This window comes from Spodoptera frugiperda, chromosome 13 (genome assembly GCF_023101765.2).
Source record: "Spodoptera frugiperda isolate SF20-4 chromosome 13, AGI-APGP_CSIRO_Sfru_2.0, whole genome shotgun sequence".
Taxonomy (NCBI): domain Eukaryota; kingdom Metazoa; phylum Arthropoda; class Insecta; order Lepidoptera; family Noctuidae; genus Spodoptera; species Spodoptera frugiperda.
This window is the reverse complement of record NC_064224.1, coordinates 9156135-9177552: the sequence shown is the minus strand read 5'-3', so window position 1 is coordinate 9177552 and position 21418 is coordinate 9156135. Positions and strand designations below refer to the sequence as shown.

At 35.7% G+C, this 21418-nt stretch overlaps 3 protein-coding genes across 3 annotated transcripts; 1 reads left to right on the top strand and 2 right to left on the bottom strand.

Annotated features, from left to right (window-relative positions):
* Nucleotides 1-1287: 1287 nt before the first annotated feature.
* LOC118270701 (26S proteasome regulatory subunit 10B) lies at nucleotides 1288-8452 on the top strand. The gene is made up of 9 exons (XM_035586443.2): nucleotides 1288-1470; nucleotides 2182-2301; nucleotides 2917-3053; nucleotides 3585-3683; nucleotides 4154-4303; nucleotides 4808-4931; nucleotides 5765-5975; nucleotides 7584-7749; nucleotides 8306-8452. Exons 1-9 carry the CDS (start codon nucleotides 1365-1367, stop codon nucleotides 8381-8383), a joined length of 1191 nt encoding a protein of 396 aa, XP_035442336.1. The 5' UTR covers nucleotides 1288-1364; the 3' UTR covers nucleotides 8384-8452.
* Nucleotides 8453-9028: 576 nt separating this feature from the next.
* LOC118270707 (TGF-beta-activated kinase 1 and MAP3K7-binding protein 1-like) lies at nucleotides 9029-13522 on the bottom strand. Its single transcript, XM_050697978.1, has 6 exons — nucleotides 13278-13522; nucleotides 12868-12999; nucleotides 12322-12427; nucleotides 11689-11950; nucleotides 11136-11292; nucleotides 9029-10033 (listed from the first exon to the last, which is right to left on the bottom strand). Exons 1-6 carry the CDS (start codon nucleotides 13415-13417, stop codon nucleotides 9463-9465), a joined length of 1368 nt encoding a protein of 455 aa, XP_050553935.1. The 5' UTR covers nucleotides 13418-13522; the 3' UTR covers nucleotides 9029-9462.
* Nucleotides 13523-14621: 1099 nt separating this feature from the next.
* LOC118270365 (transcription factor BTF3 homolog 4) lies at nucleotides 14622-16069 on the bottom strand. The gene has a single exon (XM_035585931.2). It carries the CDS (start codon nucleotides 15894-15896, stop codon nucleotides 15357-15359), a length of 540 nt encoding a protein of 179 aa, XP_035441824.1. The 5' UTR covers nucleotides 15897-16069; the 3' UTR covers nucleotides 14622-15356.
* Nucleotides 16070-21418: the final 5349 nt, after the last annotated feature.

The following is a 21418-nucleotide window of genomic DNA, read 5'->3' as shown; positions in this document are numbered from 1 at the left end:
AATTTCAGACTTGATAGTTGCTAATTTAAGTGATTCTAATATAAAGTCTTTAGAATTCCAAATGTCTGAAAAGGGTACTAAGCTATAAAAAGTGTAGACAACAAAATGGCATTTAACTAAGCAAGTACCCGCCTAATAGTTTCTAACAATAATAAAACCCAGAAAACGGTGTTTAAAAACGTGTTTAAAGGGCAAAAGATTAAGAAGCCTCTACGTGAGATGAAAACGGTAATGTTCGTAAAAAAATTAAAGTACGCTCACCTCATTCCCGGCCCTATCAGATAAATCCAAGAAAACTCAGAGTCTAGGTGGATATTTAACCTCATTTCACTTAGGTACAGTAAATAAACACGTGCGGTATAAACTAGATACCTAAAAGACGTGATGTCTACGGGACCTGGGTCACGTAATTCGCGTGCCGTGCAAATAACACACGCGCGCAGCTTTATTTTATTATATTTTGGCGCGAAACCACCCGCCATTACGGCGCGCGGCGAGCATGTATCATATTGCGATATTTTTTTTTAAATAAAAAGATAAGTGCCTTGAACGTAATTTATTTTGATGTTCCTCTTTCCTGAGTTATGTTTTTTAAAGATTGTAAATATTCATGGCTTGGGACTTTAGCACCAATACGACCACGAATAGGTATGACTGACAGTAGATTTCAAGGTATCGGGTTTGATTCCTGCTGATTTGTCTTCCTGGGTGGTTTAATTTATCATTAATTACTTAATTAAGTGCATTACAAACCGTTTCCCAAATACAAAAATTAAGCACTTTGAAGAATCTCCAAATATCAACGGCCGTAAGGACAACATAGTATGAACAGGGACACTCAGCCGCTGGGAGAAAGAAACCTTCAAAAATCATACAAGATACTTTGATACAGTAGACTAGGACAACTTATAAGACGAGCAAGATTCCATTAGGCTTGCTAAGGGCAATCAAATTTAAAGAAGAAAGTCATCTTACTTTTAAGACCTATAAAATCTTAGGACATCTATTGGCACTATTGTAAAATGATATATCCGCTAATGAACACCTCATTAAAAAAGTTAGATAATGGCGTAAATAATTCCTTTTTATTCAATTTAATTTTAATTTAATTATTCAGAGTAAAATATTTATTTTAGTAAAATTTTATAATTTTAATATTTTGACGTAATTTATTCATGTTGATTATGTTAATAATTATTTATTATAGTCCGATATTGCTAATCGTAATACTAGCGGACGATTACGTTTTGTTCGTTACAGAGCAGACATCAGAATTTTTAATCTGTGATGTCAACGCACAGAACTGTCAAATAGTAGTGATTTTCGTTTTTGCATTTATCACGTAAACATAAATTCTATTAAAAATGCCTGCCGGACCCTCAACGATGGACGGGCTACGTGAAAAAGCCTTTCAGGATTACAGAAAGAAGCTGATGGAACACAAAGAAGTCGAATCTAGGCTGAAAGAAAGTATGTATTTGTGACTTTCGAGTTGCTTGTCATCGATTTCTGCCGAATCATTACACTAACTTTTGTCCTAGAAATCAAATAATTGCTTATTTTTACTCAATACTAGTTAAATAACACTACAATTATCGTGTGTAACTCGTAATAATACTAATTTATTTAGTATTTCTGAGTTTTCTCTTACAATAAAAAGAGGTTACTCCTCTCAGGTCATAGAACTCAATTTTCACGAAAATAATGTATTATTTGCAGCATCAGATACATTGATATGAATTTTTATATTGCTTAAGGTTCTCCCACCATTGTTGGAGTATCATTTTAAGTTTCTTTTAAGCACTAAATCGTTCTAAAATCCAATTCACAAACAAAGGGATGCTTTATCACTTTTTATGAATTCATCACAAATTTCTTACCAATTAGAACCTTATACCCACTTTGTCAAGACTTCATTTGTCATATTATCAACAGAAATACATATTTTTCATTACATTTCTTAGTAAAAAATACCTTGAAACTAAATACTACAAAAAATTCTATAAATCCTAAAATAAAACGTATTTCAACGTCACGCCTTTTATCCCGGAAGGGATAGATAGAGGTGCACATTACGGGACATAATGCCGCTATACTATGTACACCCACTTTTCACCATTTGTGTTATAAGTCCCAGGCTGTTAGTAAAAACGTATTAAACATGTAATTGTCTTGTTTCAGTGAGAGACAAACTAAAAGACATTACCAAACAGTATGACAAGAGTGAGAATGACCTGAAAGCTCTGCAGAGTGTCGGTCAGATCGTCGGAGAGGTGCTCAAGCAGCTGACTGAGGAGAAATGTGAGTATACCATGTTGTAAATGCTGGCACATCAAGGTACCCTTATCATTAACAAATTTTCAACTTTACTGTAGAGTTATAAGGTTGTAAATGGATATTGTTGGGTTGGGGTATTATGATGTGCTAGTGTCTGCCTTTTATTTGTTATTTCTGGTTTTGACTAATGTTGGATAGAGTTTTATAAGTTTAATTATGTCAAAAGTTGTTAATGTGGTTCAAATAAGAATAGGAATAGCTATTTGTGCTAATGATCATGTATTAATCATTTCTATTGAAGTATGAAATGTGGCATATTATAAACAAGAGTACTGGTACTCCCTAAAATCTAGGGACTACTCTGGTATAGTAATCTAGGGCCTAGCTTAACCAAAAAATCATGGTTTACTCACTTACAATAATGGAGAAAAGCTCTGCTAGCTGTAAGTCATAGAAGGACTCACATCATGAGTAGCATGCACAGACTCGGCGACATTGTGCAGCCTACTGAGATAACCGTGATTTTTTTGTCAATTTAGTATGTCTCACGTTAGTTATTATCAAAATATGGTACTCATGATACTCATGATATGGTATCAAAGAAAAAATCAATAACAATTTTTACTATGTATTTTTCAGTCATTGTGAAAGCAACAAATGGTCCTCGCTACGTGGTTGGGTGTCGCAGACAGCTGGACAAGCAGAAGCTGAAGGGAGGCACCAGGGTCGCACTCGACATGACCACACTCACCATCATGAGGCATTTACCTAGAGAGGTACAGTTTTAGTATTTTTTTAAAGCCACTAACATAATAATAAGTAATATTCTTTGCTGGAGTCTGAGTTTCCTGATGGTTATAACCTGGACCTTCTTCAAGGCCCGAGTGAATAGGTTGCTCATGGGCAGACATGCTCCATTGTAGGCCGCATCATTATCACCAGGCGAGATATATAGCCAAAGTTGCTTTGGCCACAAGGCAGCAACTCTGGTGTAATTCCCCAGAAATGGGTGAGGTTGTTACCAAAAACACAATATTATTACTATGTCTTAAAATGATTGCTTGCTTAAGAATATTGTTTCCTTCCAGTCTATTCGTAGTTGATGCCTTTGTAAAGCCTGTGTTACAGAGCCAGCTTAAAAAAGATAGATAATTCTTAACTATTTTTAATTGTATACCCATTATGTAATGGAAATTGAATACTCCTTTAGTTAGTCTATTTTTATTATTTCAACACCTCTATAGATGATTTACTTCCACAATTGGTAGAACTGTTTACTGATATAATATTTTTTTTAAATTTTCCAGGTTGATCCCCTAGTATACAACATGAGCCACGAAGACCCTGGTGATGTCACATACTCCGCCATCGGAGGTCTGCAGGAACAGATCCGACAGCTCAGAGAGGTTGGTTTACTCATTCTTATCTATACATACAGAAATTAGTATTTACCGGAGTCCTATAACTCCCCTTTCCAATCTCCGAATCCCCAACAACGCTTAAATTCCTAACCCCTAAAAGGTTGGCAATGCAAGTGCGTTACAAGTTTAACGCCTCTGGTGTTTCGGGTGTCCATGGGCGGCGGCGATTGCTAACAATCAGGTGATCCGTCTGCTCGTTATACGATAAACCTGTATAGCATAGCCCCATAGCTGGCTTATACCATAAAACGAAAAATATTTATAATACAATAAAACACTCAATGTGTTTAATTTTGTTGCATTTAGAAATCAGGAACCTATAATTTTTTTGTCTGTTATGTATATTCAGAGTTTTTGATGGACATGCCAAAAGAACAAATTCATTATAATTAAACTCTAACCATCTTAACACTTTTACATGATCAAATCAACATTTTTACTATTATTAATTCCAGGTTATTGAGCTACCCCTGATGAACCCAGAGCTATTCGTACGTGTGGGCATCACTCCTCCCAAGGGTTGTCTGCTATACGGACCTCCTGGTACCGGAAAGACTCTGCTCGCCAGGGCTGTGGCCTCACAACTTGATGCTAACTTCTTGAAGGTGCGTTTTACATACATACATAATCTCATGCCTGTGTCCCATGAGGGTAGGCAGAAACTATGGAATGTTTTAAAAATATAATGACGGCGGGGAGAAATAGTCCTCACCTGATCTTGACGCAACTGCCGTCACCGGTGATCCTGTGGGTCTGGGTTCGTTTTTTAAGATTTTAAACTCATAGACTTTAACAGTCTAGGAAGTCAAATTCAACTGCTGGAAGTAAAATTCTAGCTGAACGAAACAAATAACAATGCATCTACTCTTTTCGCATTATTATTTAGTTAAAATATGCATAAAATTGTTATTGAACCATATGCCAAAAAGGTGCTTCTGAAAAGAAAGAACTATTCATTGAATTGCTGTCACTATTGCGTATCTAATTCTTTTTTTATTGAATTTCCAATGTTAATAAAAAAATATTTGCTGCCTTCAAAGTTAGCTAGCCACTTCACCTGTCATCTCTACAATAAATATTTCACAAATAACATACCCTCTACTCCGCAGGTGGTATCCTCAGCCATCGTAGACAAGTACATCGGCGAGTCGGCGCGTCTCATCCGAGAGATGTTCAACTACGCGCGCGACCACCAGCCCTGCATCATATTCATGGACGAGATCGATGCTATTGGTATGAACATGTTTTTTTAAACAATTCCTCGCATTAGGATTTTCTCCTGTGTCGTGGGTGCGTTTACATACATAAAATTTCACATGCACATGACACCCAGACCTGAAACAACAATTTGTGGATCAAACTAAGATTTGCTCCGTGCGGGAATCGAACCCGCTACGCGTTGCACGGCAGCCGGTTGCCCAGCCACCACACTAACCGTGCAGTTGTTTGATTAAAGACTTGCTACTAGACTGCTTGGCTTTTATTGATTGTAGCCGTGATGTTTTATAGTCTATAACGTTAAAAGGACTATCCAACACAAAAATATTTTTTCAATTCAGTTCAATGGTTTAGGCGTGAAGAGATAGAGACGTGAGTTACTTTCGTATTTGTAATTATAATTTTTTACCCACTGTTCGGCGCCTATCGTGATTTAGAGTGATGTTTTATAGCCTATAGCCTTCCTCGATAAATGCACTATCCAGCACAAAAATATTTATTTTCCAATTGGACCAGTAGTTTCGCGTTCAAACAAACAAACTCTTCAAGCACTTGCACTGTCATTCTAACAATTTCAAGTTGTACAGCGCTATTGCGTAAAAGACTGCATTACTTTATGGTGTGCTGCTCGGCATAGAGTGTCTGCTGCTACTGCCGCGCTTTATGATACAAAAAATGTAGTGTCTGTGTGTCATGTGTATGTGAACTTGTACGTTTGGAAACGCACCCACGATACAGGAGAATCTCCTAGTGTAGGGCAATGTTTAAGTATATTGTAAAAAGTTCCTCTACCTACACTTTTTGCTACAAAATACACGACAGATTAAAAACTAATTTCTCCCTTCCAGGTGGCCGTCGTTTCTCCGAAGGTACAAGTGCTGACCGTGAGATCCAGCGTACGTTGATGGAGTTGCTGAACCAAATGGACGGGTTCGATTCCCTGGGACAGGTGAAGATCATCATGGCCACCAACCGACCTGACACCCTGGACCCTGCTCTCCTCAGACCTGGTAGACTGGACAGGAAGATTGAGATTCCATTGCCTAATGAGCAGGCTAGGTTAGTATCTGATTTATTGTTTTTTTTATATTTCTTCTCAATCACGAACAAAATTTTAAGCTTTAAACATTTATAAGTAAGTCTGAATTGTGTGGGCACAATGCCAGATTTACTGGGGTATATGTCAATAGGCTCATGCCCCTATTACATGGGACTTATAACATAAATTGTGAAAAGTGGGTGTTCATTGTATAACGGCCACTTGCACCTTGCTTACTCCTTCGGGGATAAAAGGTGTGACGATACGATACCACGAGAAAATACAATAACTAACGAAAAGTGAATGTTTGATCCATTTGTTCCCCACACACTTGGTAAAATATAAAACCTATTTACCGACTTCACAAAAAGGAGGAGGAACTATGTTCGGCTGTTTGTATGTTTTTTTTTTTGTATGTTTGTTCATCGAATACTCCGTCAATTGCCGACGGATTTTCAAAATTCTTTTTTTGAAAGTAGATAGTTCTGAAGTGGTCCCATTGTCACCAAGTTAGGATCTGATGATGGGATCTTGGAGAAATCGAGGGAACTCCTCAAATATTATAAGGAATTATATAGTGATTTTTATTCATCTAGAATTGAAGCATTTACAGTCAAAAAGTAACCATCTTACAAGAGGTTCAACTGATGAAGAAGCCCAACAGTTTCGGGCCCAACAGGCTTCATACGGACGGACGGACGGACGGACGGACAGACATTTATTTCCGTGACTGTTGGGCCTACATAGTTGAAACTTTGTAAGATGGTGTATTTCGGTAACCGCTATTCGAATTTTGAATAAAAATTTATAAATTTAAAAAGTAAAGGGGGGCACCACATACATGGAACTGATTAAAAAAAAATTTTTTTTCAGCTTACATATCCGTGATGGGTGTCTATGGATAGGTCTTTAAAAAAGACATTAAGGTTTCTAAAACCACTTTTCGTCAAAATCAATCGTTTGAAAGTTAGACGCTTCCAAAGTGGAAAAATGTGTGTGGGGACACACGAATCTATCTTAGAAACGGTAATACTTATAGAAAAACTTATAAAGACCATTTTGTAGAGAATTTTAAGATCTACAAATTTGGTCTGAGGTTTTTTTCAAAAAACTTACGGTTTTTGAGAAAAACTCAAAAACCTAAAATCTTGACCTTTGACCCCGAATAACTTTTGAATATGGGATAGATGGGGACTTTTAATATTTTAATCTTTATAGTAAAATAAAGGTCTGTACCAAAATTCAGCTCTGTCGGAATTTTTGATATTTCAATATCGTATATTGACCGGACTATTAGTATGCCAGTGTCTTATATGACAACAATAGAAAATACATCGTGTCCCGCGAAAATCTGCGTTGCGGCACACGACGAGTTAAGCTTTAAAAAAATATAACCAAGTTTCTTCAAGATTCACTGTATAATAACTTTGGGATTTTTCGAGTTTACTATTTGTTTATAAATATTTGCAAAGTATCATTAGATTTTAATGTAGTGTTCTGTGTGTGATCATTTTTACCCTTTGTAACATAAATAATAATAGACAAAAAATACAATAACTAACAAAAGGTGAATGTTACTTTGTTAATCCATTTGTTGTTTTTTAACATTTTATCCTCGCAAATTCCAGACTAGAAATCCTGAAGATCCACGCGGCGCCCATAGCTAAACACGGCGAGATGGACTACGAGGCGGTGGTGAAGCTGTCGGACACGTTCAACGGCGCCGACCTCCGGAACGTCTGCACCGAGGCCGGGCTCTTCGCCATACGGGCCGAGAGGGAGTATATTATACAGGTAACCAAATTTTAGTACGAGATCCGGCTACAGATTTGTGTAGTTATCAAGTACATGCTAATATCTACCTTATTACTCATATTTATGAGTAGGAGACAAATCTATCAGGTTGTAAATTAAAAGGTGGCCGATAGATTTTGTTTTTAATTATTATTAATTGATTTTGTGGGAAAAATTTAATTCATCAAGTTTGAAATAAAAGTTCCTTCAATTCACGACAATAGATGTGTCTTTTAAAAATCGTAGTTCCCGTTGCGCACTTGGCCGCAGCTCTCCGCAGTCAGGTATAAACAGGTGCGACAGAAATTTTCGGATTTCTCCCGTTAGTGGTGGGCTACTGCTTTTTATATTTCTAAATATATTTTTTAATAAAATATTTAAAAATATATTAAACAAGTATGCTAAATAAATAAATAAAGAATAATACGCACCTGTGACTTCTCTGGTGTTGCCACTCTGTCCACGGGCGGCGCTAGTCGCTTACCATCAGGTGATCCGTCTGCGCGTTTCTCATGATTAAAATAACTTATATTAAATTTAATATGTCTATTCCCAGGAGGACCTAATGAAAGCAGTCCGCAAGGTGGCCGACAACAAGAAGTTGGAGAGCAAGCTGGACTACAAGCCTGTTTAATTATTTACCCATTATTATATTATTGTGTATCTCCGTTTTACTTACTAATATAGTTATATTGCCTTCGTATTTGGTTTTTTATTAATGTACTCCGTAACTCCGTTCTTAACCTCTGTTCCTGGTTAATAAAAAGTATACCATGTGTTATTCCAGATCACAATCTATCCTTGTTTCAAATTTCATCCCGATCCCTTCAACCGCTAGCAGAAACACATAAACTCAAACTTTCGCATTTATAATATTAGTAAGATATGCACATGGACACTGCGTGTGCTTAGCCTTTTTTATGACGGGGGGGGAATCCTTCAAAGGCCTTTCGCTTTTTGGGGAGAAAGTAAAGAGAAAGAAAATATTTTTACCTCACTAACTAACACCCTCAGCACCCGTAAAGGGCGACAGGTTTAGGTCCGTAGTCTAAATTCGATTCTTGAATGATATCGTATGTACCTCCTTACAAACGAGCGATAAATATTGGTTGAGCAGTAGCCAGCAAAAATTATATAAGGTAAATAAATAATACAGATTTTTGCATTATCATTTATTTTTATAAAACAACAAAAATCTCATATTGTCATAATACTTAGAAACTAATATTTATAATAATATACAAGATATGTTAATACTTATTTCATATCGAAGGCAAGTAAGACTTACAAAGTGGCCAATTTCATAAACAAATCATTAAAATACAACAATTTCTTAATTTAGTTTTCATATAAGATTGTTTAGGGTTTGAGAGCGATCAAAAGTAAAGATTATAATATTTTTAAAGTCCTCTTTACGGGTATTTCGTTGGGAATACCAGAACAAATTTAAAAAAGAGCTCTATGTCCAACTGACATTATTGGTTGCATGACTCGATTGGAAAAGGGGTTCGATTAGCACGAAATCTGGTACCCTTAGTTGCTTTACGTTTAAAGTAATCGAAACGAGAACGCGTTCGACGCTCTGATTGGTTGGTTTATTCAAGCCGCCCAATCAGAGCGCCGATACTGATAGTGTGTAAAAGCATACACATAAATAGTATCACAATACTTTTAAATAATGACAAGAATAACTCTTTACCTTTCAAAAACTAATCATTTAATAAAATCAGGCAGCGTCCCATTCTTCCTAGCCTTCGCCACATTTTCAAAATAACAAGAAAAGTCGACATAACCCTTGATTTTCCGATCCCTATCAAACGGTCTGCCCACAGGATAAATATCTGAAGTCGATTCAATAGACCGATTAGTATCGATATTAGAATCGTTCGTTTCAATCTCATTCGTACCAGACGAGTAAATCTCCGAATCGATTTCGTTGAGTAACGTATTCGATTTTGATTGGACAATCGGATTGAATCGGACTGATGCGTTTTTCGTTACACTGTGTGTTGGTGGGATTTCATCTTCATTTGTGGGTAAAAAGTTGAAATTTCTTATTAACAATGACATGTGGGTGTTTGGTTTTGGTGTCAGACTGTTTTTAACGCAGTAGGAAACGAATTCTTGTTCTATTTCTTCAAGGACTGATTGGCTGACCATCCTGAAGTCATGTTTCCTGAAGTTCTCTACTATTAACTGTGCTAACTGCTTGTTAGTTTGTTCGTAGCTGCCTTTCGCTTCTTGTATGCGTTTGTACACTCCTGCGCTTACCAGGACTAGGAATCTGTAATGAAAGAAAGAGAGGGTGTTATTGTTGTATTAAAAACGTGCATCTCTATCACCCTTCGGGAAATAAAAGCCGTAATGTTGTGTTACAATAAATAATGCCAGTGGTAAGCAAGATATTAGCTTCGATCTTAATTTTGGTTTCTCCTAAATAGTTAGTCAGAAATTGTTGTGGGACCTGAACCAAAATTCATTCTTATATTAACGGCGCATTCCAATTACCGATCGGTAGATTTGCCTACCAGCGGTAGAATTTTGACATAAGCTCTATACAAAATGTGTCAAAATTCAACCGCTGGTAGGCAAATCTACCGATCGGTTATTGGAATGCGCCGTTATTCTTTTGTGCCTGTGTTTTGGCTTCGCATCAATCCGCACTACCCTATGGTTGCCTATTAGATAATGCCTTAAGGCATTAAGTCCGCCATTCACTGTTTTTGTGATGAAGACGAAATAAATAAATAAATAAAATTCACGAAAATGGATGCACAAACAAAAAACACCCGTTCAAAAATAAACTCTAAAGTTGAGAACAAGAATTGTGACGTTATAATTTTCTTATCACGACTATTATACTAAATGTAGTTTAAATAGTATCTATTTATGTAAAGTTCAAAATCTTGAACCCTACAATTATCAATATAAACAACACAAACAAGAACAGCTCCAGTTTACTTAGAACAAGGCAACTCTTGAGTCAAAGATCAAAAGATATTAATGTTATTTATTAGTTTTGGTAAACATTAAAAATTCTAACAAAATAAAAATTTTGTGTTCTAATACACTATATTTTTATAATAACTATCGTAAGACATACTACATTATTTAAAAATCGCTATTTAATCACGTAAATTAATGGGGAAAAGCTCTACCACTTTAGCCTACGTACGCTGCGCGACGTCGTCGCGTCTGTACACGCTGCTCATGATGAAGAGCCCCTCTGTGGCTCGAAACTAGTAGAGCTTTTCTCAATATTAAACGTGAGTAAACCGTGATTTTTAGTTAAATTAAAATACTATGCATGTAGCGTTCCATAGCATTATGCGATCCTCTGCCTATCCCTTTAGGGATAAAAGACAAGACGGTAAAAAAATATGTACCTGCAAGACTCATCCAGTATAATAGGCCCGTGTATCTCAGGAGCAGCTATGACGGGCTCCGTGACGGCCGCGCTGATTGTAGGGAACGCCTTGTACAGTCCTTTGACTAGGTAGTTGCCTAGGCACCGTGTACCGGTCTGGTTGCCTAGGTATTGTGCTGTGGAAGGTTTAAATTAGGTTGTTAAAGTGGAGTAAAATAAAACCATCAAAAAAATCCTGTAATAAAGCCCAAGACTCGCATCTTAGTTTTTCTAACGTAAAACGTTATAAGATCCATGTAACACCAAGTCGGTTATTTTATTTAGTCCCTATTTAAGGGGCCTTCTGTCTTAAATTAATATTATGTAAATTGTTATCATATCAATATCACATTTATTTTACGTTTTAAATACATAAAATAGATCGACTTGGTCATCACACATAATCATGAAATAGACGAATCAATACAATACGAGAAATGTCAACAAAAGTAGTACACATACTTGTGTTTTCATGTGATGGCCAAGTCAATCTATTTTATTTTAATTTAATAAATAAATAATAGAATACTCACAATTCCTCAACTTATTAACATCAAGCCCCAACTGCTGGAGCCTCAACAGCTCATCCTCGTTATTCAGACTATGATCCACGGTGAGCTGCACGACCCTCAGCACAGCATTATCATCAGTCCTACAGAGCAGCGCCCTGGTGTCTCCCACGTGGGCCACGAACAGTTTGTTGGCATGCACCAGTGCTATCACCACTGCTGCACCGCCTGACAGGTGCACGTCTATCTCTTTTAGACGGGCCAAGATGTTGTAGTTTTGGGATACCTGAAGATTATTGAAATTGTTTTGTTACTTGATTTTAGTTTTAATTATTGGCTAGGCTATTACTTGCTAACATGCTTGCTGGGTAAAGAAATCAAAGTTTCATTTCAAGGTTAGATAAAGTTTTACTATAATAATTTTGATTACAAACACTCTTGTAATGATTGTAACACCTCTGGAATTTCGAGAGTCCATGAAAGGCGGCGATTAATTACCATCAGGTGATCATGAACAGACGTTCATTTACTGGCTTATACCATAAAAAAGAAATCTAAATAGTTAAAACATCATTGCCTTTGCTTTAGCCATGCAGGAACAAGCTCTTCTACAAGTGAATTTCACTTCAAATAATAATAATATTTCTCAGCCTATACCTGTGTCTCATTGAGTGTCTGCAACTGATATTGTAGACTTGTCCTCTCTGCAATCATACCATCATAGTTCTCTATGTATGCCTTCTCCACTGATATGAATGCATTCCTGGAATATTATACATCATACATTAATTTTAGAGAACCCATATAAAGCTATAAAATTCTCTCTTTATTTTTGCAGTCAAGGCGCCAAATGCGCCCTGTGTGATGTGATTGTGCACTGTGACACAAAAAAGTGGCCCTGCCATATTGTATAGGTAAAAAGATGCAGATAAGTTATAAGCACTCAGAAAGCACATTCAAATGTGGACAATTGGCAACATGTAGTATGGGACCACTAGATGGAAAATAGAGAATAGAGTTTGTAGTGTTTCTTTCTCCCTGTACAAAGTCATGCATTGCGTTAAAGGAAAATTCAGTCATGACATAACTTACTATTTACTTCATGGTACATACACATAGGTAGGTGTAACAGTATATAAGTATGTATTATGTCCACTTCTACCTGTCCACTTTAGAACAGAAAAGAATAGAATAAAAGTTTACCTCAGTCTTTCTCTAATCTCCTCGTCAGTGTTAGCTGATGGTGGTGGGAACAGGATCTCAGCAGCCATCCTCTGCATGATGAACCTCGCTGCGTCCAGTCCATTGTGTGGCTCAAATACTCCATAGAGGGAACTAAAGGTGGTATTAATATGAAGTTATATAATTGGTACCAAGATAATACTTATATTTGGCTGTTTGACTGAAGATAACCTAAGATATTAAACTATACTTTCACATTAACTGTGATTTTATGTCATTTTTATCTTTGTTTTTAGATAACATATGTACTTGTTAGTATGTACTTCAAAGAAACAATTCAATTATGACCCAATATTTTGTTAACAATACAGCTGAAGAAAAGTAAGGTTCTAGAACAAGAGTACATAATGTAGGTTCTAAAGTTTACTTACAAATTATCTTCAGTCTGGCAGTAAAAACACAGGTAGTCATCAGTGGTATTTGTATTCCCTCCTCCTAATCGCGAAAAATAAGATGCTACACAAGAATTTTTGCATTTCGGTAAATCGTCTGTCCACGGCCTTGCTATCATTGTGTAAAAAATGCACAAAACTCTAATGCAAAGAAATTAAATAACAAAAAGTAAATCACTTTCGATATTTTTGTGATGAAAATAGAATTTGACATCTGACAGCTCTGAGTTTTGACAGAATAAGAATGCGTTTAGTAATTTGCAGAGATGAGAGCTACAAAAAACTCTTCAGTTATTTTATTTTATTTTAGTTTTCAGTTTAAGATTTAACTAGATTATTTAGTAAAGTAGGTATAACTTTAACTTTATACTTTTTTGTCCCGATTTAGATGATAATGTACTCTAAAAAATGTTAGAAGTTCGTGATAACCTACGTTTCGTTATACCTAAATATGCCTCGTTTTGGGGATTGCTGAAATTATTACAAGCACTTTCTTTATCAACAAACAATGTTGATAAAAATACTATAAAAAAACTCAGTCTTAATCACAATCTAATCATAGGTAGTGACTAACTTGTACCTTGTACTATTTTGTACTTGCTAACCGGTAACCACAATATCCTTTCCCACGTGATAAATTCATGAATATTATTTCGGCGATAAATTAATCATTGTTCATAAGTTCATTTGTAAACCATACAAGGATATTTGAACCGAAACAAGGAAATAAGCATGACTTTGGGCTTAGTCACGATCTCCTAATATTAAACAGGTTGATGGACCTGCTTGAACCTTGAAATTTAATTTTCGTCTACTTACATACTAAACTCAATAATAATAACGCAGTTGCTAATCTAGAATCACTTTATTATTTTTTAATAGGTACAGTAATCATGACTTCATCAACCACTTATAAAATTAGGTTCCACTAATGAATTTATAGTTACAATTATTCATCAGTGAAGAATGGCATTTAATACGTTAGCATAAAGGCTATAATGGCTTGATTCTATTAGTGCATAATCAGCCACATGATTTTAAATTTTTGAGGCCAATGTATTGTTATTTACTAAAGTAATTTCAATTATTTATATTCATGATGATTTACAATTGAAATTGAATTGTACATGTGTGTACAGATGAGCAGGTGTGAGTCTCACATTGCTCACCTAACCTCCTTGTTCATGTGTGAATTCAAAACTTTGTTCCAAATAGTTTAAAAAGTTTGTAATAGGTCCTTTTTAGAGAATATTTGAATATAGTATTCTGTTCTATTTATGGTATAGTAATTTTTTAGTCTGTAGTGTCAAAAATAAAAGTCCATTTACTTCGATCAAAGTTTTAATGTTATTTCCACATACCAAAACTCTAATCATTTACAATTTTTGCAATTTTTATTCATTTTATTTATACAATGTTAGCTCAATAACCTATAGAGCTACCTGTGACTAATATTTTGTTTATAACTATTTTTTAAGAAAGCAAATCTTAACTCCGGACATGAATCAACAACTTTAGAAAATATTTAAAAATATTCTAAGGCGTACAACACCTCTTTACTATACATATAATCATATACTCTATGATTTCATGGTGCACTGTCAAAAATAATGTATATTTATATTTTTTTCAATATATTGAAGTTACCTATATCGCCAAAGTCTCAACAATAGGGTCATTACAACACTTAACTAGGTCCTATTATAAAAGAGAATCGACATGTATCATATCCCATTATGCTGTATGTTACATATAAACTAAAAATAATGAATTAGTGCATGGCATAAGAGTTAAGCAGTTTTAATTCAGGATGTTTGAGAGGTTTCCAAAGTCACATTATGAAGTATAAAAATTAAAAAAAAAGTGTCCCTGTACCAACAAAACACATTCACAATTTACACATACAAATAAATGTAGAAAATGATAAATTCAAAATACATTTATTTAGGAACACAATGTAAAATAAAATGAGAACTATTTGAGACGCCTCTGTGGCTTTGGAAACCCTTTTCTCTGGGTGAGCAAAATTAAAAACTACACCGTTGTGGCCGACTAAGTTTAATCGGTTTTTTTATCTGCAGCTTTGGTTTCTGATTCGGGTTTCTTTTCCTTTTCCTTCTCCTTCTCTTTTTCTTTCTCGTTCGTGATGACTTCCTTGGCCTCCTGCTTCGATGCGTCGTCGAAGTTGCCGACTAGGTTAGGGACCTCATCGTCCTCGTCGAGTGGTTTAGGCGCGGCGACGCTTGACGCCAACCTCTTCAGCTGGTTCAAACCTTCGGGGCCGAGCTGACTGAGGATGCCGGGGAGCATCTCGGCGATCTGCTTGTTCTCTCCATGACCAGTGATAGCGAAAGTGTTGGCCGCGAGGGATGCCTGCGCTTTCGGGTTGTTGAAGTGTATCACTGTTCCGTCATCTTTTATCATATTCACCTCCTCGATGCCAGGGATAGTGTTCACTGACAATTTTTTGAGCGATGATTGCAATTTCTTGTCATCTGTCGCCGCGGTAACATGAACAACCTTTTTCTTGCGTCTCGGAGTGCCCTTACCGCCGATGCGCACCTGTGACTGCAACTTCTTTAGCTTTTCGGTGTTCATTATGTTGTTTTAATACACGACGCGCGTTTATCGAAACACGGCGCACTTTTTAGCGTAAGTATTTATTCAATATGCACGGAGATCACACAAGTTTTCCATGTAACTTGATCGTACGCACGTGTTTTGAACACCGGTTAGTTACAAAGGGAAAATGGTGGATTTGAGACAAGTTATTTCTGATTTCCTACTTCTGAAGGTTGGCAGCACCGATAAATTGCAATCCGTTTCACGTTGTGTAAAATCTTTTGCAAAAAGTTTTACACATTTGTCTCGCAAAATAATGTCAAAGTAGCAATTATAGAATTCGTGCGCTAATTTTAAATCAGCAGAATATTTTACTTTTAATTCTATACGAATTATTTTATTTCAAAAGTTACATTACTTTTATATGGTAAAACTATTACGTGAAACGAAGAGAACCAGTGCTACCAGATTTAAAAACATTTGTGGCGGGCGGAATAAAGACTTTTTATTAGCACAACTATATAAACTACGCTAGCGCCATCTATCTTAATTTGACAATTTTGTTTTAATATGTTTACGACTTTTAGATTTTAGATGGCGCTACTGTGACAGTTGTAAAATAGTATCGTGTTTTACCAATAGATGGCAGTACTCGTTCTTAAATAAGTTATTTATGTATCTATTATTTACACACATTTTCGTTAGGCCTTTTACTGCTCAAAGGAGTAAGCAGAGATTTATTTATTTATTGTTAATATGTTAACACGGTTTAAGAAACCAATTACATTAACACACACAAAATAGAATTATAAAAATAAAATTAAGAAAAACATAAAAAAGACATCACTATAAAATTGGAAAAAAAAAAACAAATAACAATCAATAATATATACCATTGCACAATACACGTGAGGCAACGAAAAGAAAAAGAGATATACGAATTAAGTGTTATCATCACAAGACGTACACTGTTGAACATAGGCCTCCCCCAATGACTTCCAGATACGCCGATTGACAACGACCTGCATCATAATAATCATAAATTCATGAATTATTGCTAAATATTCAGTTCTTTCTATATTAGGTTGTTCTCTCTCTGTATTTGGTGTTAAGTTCGTCCAAAATGAAAGTTGTATGGAATTCATTACCAGAGTCTGCTTTTCCCAAAGGGTATTAACCTGGGTGTCTTCGAGACCCGAGTGAATGGATATACTGCTTATGGGCAGGGCAGGCGTACTCCATCGTAGGCCTCATCATCGCTTACCATCAGGCGAGATAGTGCTCAAACGTCGACCCATCACACCAAAAAAGTGTCATTGGTTTTATCTTAAATTAAATGATAAATACTTACTTAAATCACCATTATTTTTTCTAGGATACACTCAAAACATTCCTGTCGAGCTGTTAATTGCTGGAAAAACACAAAAAATCAATTTGTCGAATGGAATTTTAACCGTCAACAATTTAAAATCCGAAGAATGAGAACGTATCTTCCGGTCCCAGTAATGATCATTGTTCAACAATTTTAAGATTAACATCTTTCAAAAATGTATTTATGAACAAACATCCGATTCCCAGAGAGCTCTCAGCAACGAAAATAAACGCAACTCATCAGTATAACGCGTGTTATTGGCCGATAAATATTTATCTGCATTTACTAAATGGACTCCAAAATGGTGGACTATAAAGCTGTCATCGGGCGATCTGTTCGCGCCATATTTTCGAATTATGCTGTGTTGCCAGCTTTGAATTTAAATAGATTTTATAATTAAGTTTAATATTATGTTGTACTTTACATATAACAATACTAGGTAGCATCTTTGATAGGGTTTTTATTTGGATAAACAAAACAAATACCTAATAAAAATTGAATTTAGGCAAAATTAAAACTTTCATTTTATTTCAATAAAGGAAGATTCTTAACATTGAAATAAAGTATTGAGTTGTACCTACAGCTATACTTAAGATATAAACTATAATTCACATTCGTCTGTGAATGTGAATTATAGCGTGTTTAACATACTGTGTTATTATCCTATTCAAAATTCATTATTTTAATAATTAATGACAAACTTACAATGTGAATTTGAATACACCAACTGGTAGGTATAAACCTACGTATAATATCCTTGACTGTTCTACCAAAAACAGTTACGCAGGCAACACAGAGCTGCCAAGTAATCCATTCGCGCCATCACTTCGACAATAGCCCAGTTAATATGAACGCATCTATGTTATATTACGTTTCGCTAATGTATCTGTGCGCGCGGCGCTCGTTCGCGCGCACTTATCTGTCGCGATGACAGATGTATTGGCGGCAACAAAAGTTTTACGAAAATATTGATTTTACGTTAAAAATTATATTACGCCTGTTGATATTATTTGATTATTATGTCATTTCTTATTACTATACTTGTTTAAAACATTTTTAAATATATAATTAAAAAAAAGTCACATTTGAAATATGTATAAAAAGCAGTAGCCCATCAGTAACGGGAGACATCCAAGCTACTGGCGGTCAGAGCTCAAGAGAGAGCGTAAATAATTTCGATTATTATTTTGCCTTTTGATTCTAGACTAATTTTTGTGTATTATAGGTAAATTTATTTATTTTATTATAAAAAATATTATGAATCCCGTTATAGCCTGAAACTAGCCGAAGAGTTAAGTATACTTACCTTAATAAATTGTAGGTAGTAGTAGTAGGTATACGAGTATGTACTTTAATTTCAACCCGGAGCTGCGGACTGCTTAGCTAGTTACCGGGACTTCGGCTCGAAAAGTAGGAGTAGGCACGGGGTGATATTTAGTCGGTAACTGTAAGAGTCTGGCATGATTTTATCTGGATGATTTTCACCCTCCAAAAGGTATGTTTACTTTAATTAATTATTTCTAGACCACTATTATACAATTTTTAATGATCGAAATATCATATTTTGTTCAATTTTCTCAATATAACATGAAACTAATCTGGATTCTAACTACTAAATGCTACTCCACTTAGCATATCCCGCAAACATTTTGATCAAAGCTGATAATACAAAATTACATTACCTGCTATTGTTTTCTGTTCAGCGATAACCTAAGTAGCTTGGTACTATTTACAACACACAGATCTATTACTAGATTAGAAACAAAAGAAACCATTTAAAATGCAATTAGCAGAACAATTAACATAAAAAGAAGTGCTCGCATAACATATTAATTTGAATTGCAAATTAAAAATCAAGAAATAAATGCAACTGAGCGTTTAATGATAGTTTTTCCCATGGATATTATTATGGTGAAATGAAGAAAATGCTGTGTAAGGCAATTTGTTTTATGTTTGTATGGGTATTATTTTCTGTTGTTGTTTAAAAACGTTATTAGAAACTTAGCTCGGCGGCGTAATGGAAATTATGTGTTCGTAAACGCAGTCACAACACAAAAGAAAGTAGTAAAAGTAGGTGTTACAAGCATTTTGAAAGTTTCATCGCAATCGAAAGAAGACTTCTATAATAAAACTGTCCAAAAATCAGTATAACTGAGTGGATTGTAACTATTTTTCTTTTTGTAAATGTGTCGGTAAACGAGCAGACAGATCACCTGATGGTAAGCAATTGCCGCCGCCCATGGACACCTGAAACACCAGAGGCGTTACAAGTACGTTGCCGGCCTTTTGGGTGTTAGGAATTTAAGGGTTGTTGGGGAATCGGGGATTGGGAAGATTGGGAAGGGGAGTAATTGGGCCTCCGGTAACCTCACTCACACAATGAAACACAACGCAAGCGTTGTTTCACGTCGGTTTTCTGTGAGGCCGTGGTATCACTTCGGTCGAGCTGGCTCTCCTACACGTAAATTAACTGAGTGTAACTATGTTACACTTTTCGTCTCGCCTGTACTCGACTGACTAATAAACTAATGCACTTAATTTTAGTTTTCGTTACCCGTTTATTGCTTTTTTATAATCATATTTTAGTGCTGTTATGACGATTTGTCGAAATGTGGTATAGTTGAGGAGCCAACACCATGAAAATCTTAAAAAAAATCATGTAGGTATTATTAAGAAAGACTTTCTGTCCTCCTGAACTTGATATTTTCAAAATGTATGGAACTTCTGTTCCTTTAAGTCTGTGTCATAGGTTAATTATATAATCAAACGTAAACTAGTCGAAGTTAAGTGTGTATAAGAGAACACATTTAACCATTTGGTCCCTAATGTTAAACAAGCATCTATGATAATCGTACTAGTCGTTACTCTTAGATACCTAAAAGCTGAAAAGTAATAGGTCCAAGAACTTGGCATCTAGATTGTCTACGAAGTGTTTAGGGTAGAAAGTAGTCCATGTAAAGCACATTCTATCTTGATTAATCTGTCTAGGATTAGTTAGGTAAGTACCTAATTAGTTAATTGTGATCCATATATTATGGCTTATGGCATATAAGTTTGAAATTGCCACTCGCATTGAACAAGCGTTTAATAATGCTCAAACCTTCTCTGTGTGAGAAGAGGCCTTTGGCCAGCAATAATCACTTATAGACTGTTCAGGTGATGTGTGATGTGATGTGACTGACGACGTAGCTATGAAAACGATAGAAACTAGAAAAAAAATCAGAAAGGCTAGTATAATAAATGCCAGCTCCCGCACTACAAGTAACCTATTTACATTTATTTTGAGTAATATTTTGATACAGTGCGCAATGACGTTAAACACTTAAGATCCTGCGTAAGCGCATTGTGTAAATCACGTCTAGTTATTATTTTATCGAATAGTTTCAGTGAATCATTGCCGCAACTATGTATTTGGAGAAATATTTTCAATTTATAATCTATTTTTTGTACAGGTAAGTGTTTTAAGTAAATAAAAAGAATATTAGAAATGATTTTCGTCTATTTTAATATTTTATGAATGTTTATTTTGAAATGATTTGGTAGGTACTAAGTGTGGGAGAGCCATGCTTTGGCACGAATTGGCCGGTTCGACCGGAGTGATACCACGTCTCACAGAAAACCGACGTGAAACAACGCTTGTGTTGTGTCTCGTTGTGTGAGTGAGGTTACCAGAGACCCAATTACTCCCTTTCCTAATCGTCCTAATCCTTGATTCCCAATTACCCTCAAATTCCTAACCGCCATAAGGCCGGCAACGCACTTGTAACGCCTCTGGTGTTAATGGAGAATAATAACTGATGGTAAAAAGTGCAAATTCAAATTTCGCGTTGAGAAGATAATAATTTCTACCAATTTCCAAAAAGCCTTGTATATACATTTCACCGCTAAAACCCCGTTATAAATGCGTCCTTTACTAGGACATCCGCTCATTCCCGCGCACATCCTAACCGGCCGTGACAATACACGCATTCTACACATTTCGTCTCCATCCCGTTACTTTTTACACATGTCAACACTCGCTCCGTATAAAAAACTTTTTTCCCCAAAACTTTAAAAATAGGGCAACACAAAAAGTCAAGCGTGTTCCTTAACAATCGTCGGTTCTTTTTTTGAATTTGACTTCGTTTTTTTTTATTTACACTTTGGTTTTGGTCGCGTTCACTAATCCATCAAAGGGACAACTCGG

Bases quoted from the DNA above. Each gene is read 5' to 3' on its own strand.
- LOC118270701 (XM_035586443.2), top strand. From the start codon at position 1,365: ATGCCTGCCGGACCCTCAACGATGGACGGGCTACGTGAAAAAGCCTTT. The intron at 4,304-4,807 runs GTGCGTTTTACA...TCTACTCCGCAG, and splicing joins TTGATGCTAACTTCTTGAAG to GTGGTATCCTCAGCCATCGT. The intron at 7,750-8,305 runs GTAACCAAATTT...GTCTATTCCCAG, and splicing joins AGAGGGAGTATATTATACAG to GAGGACCTAATGAAAGCAGT.
- LOC118270707 (XM_050697978.1), bottom strand. From the start codon at position 13,417: ATGATAGCAAGGCCGTGGACAGACGATTTACCGAAATGCAAAAATTCT. The intron at 11,951-12,321 runs GTATAGGCTGAG...AATAATCTTCAG, and splicing joins AGACACTCAATGAGACACAG to GTATCCCAAAACTACAACAT. The intron at 10,034-11,135 runs GTACATATTTTT...CTTTCATTACAG, and splicing joins ATACTGGATGAGTCTTGCAG to ATTCCTAGTCCTGGTAAGCG.
- LOC118270365 (XM_035585931.2), bottom strand. From the start codon at position 15,896: ATGAACACCGAAAAGCTAAAGAAGTTGCAGTCACAGGTGCGCATCGGC.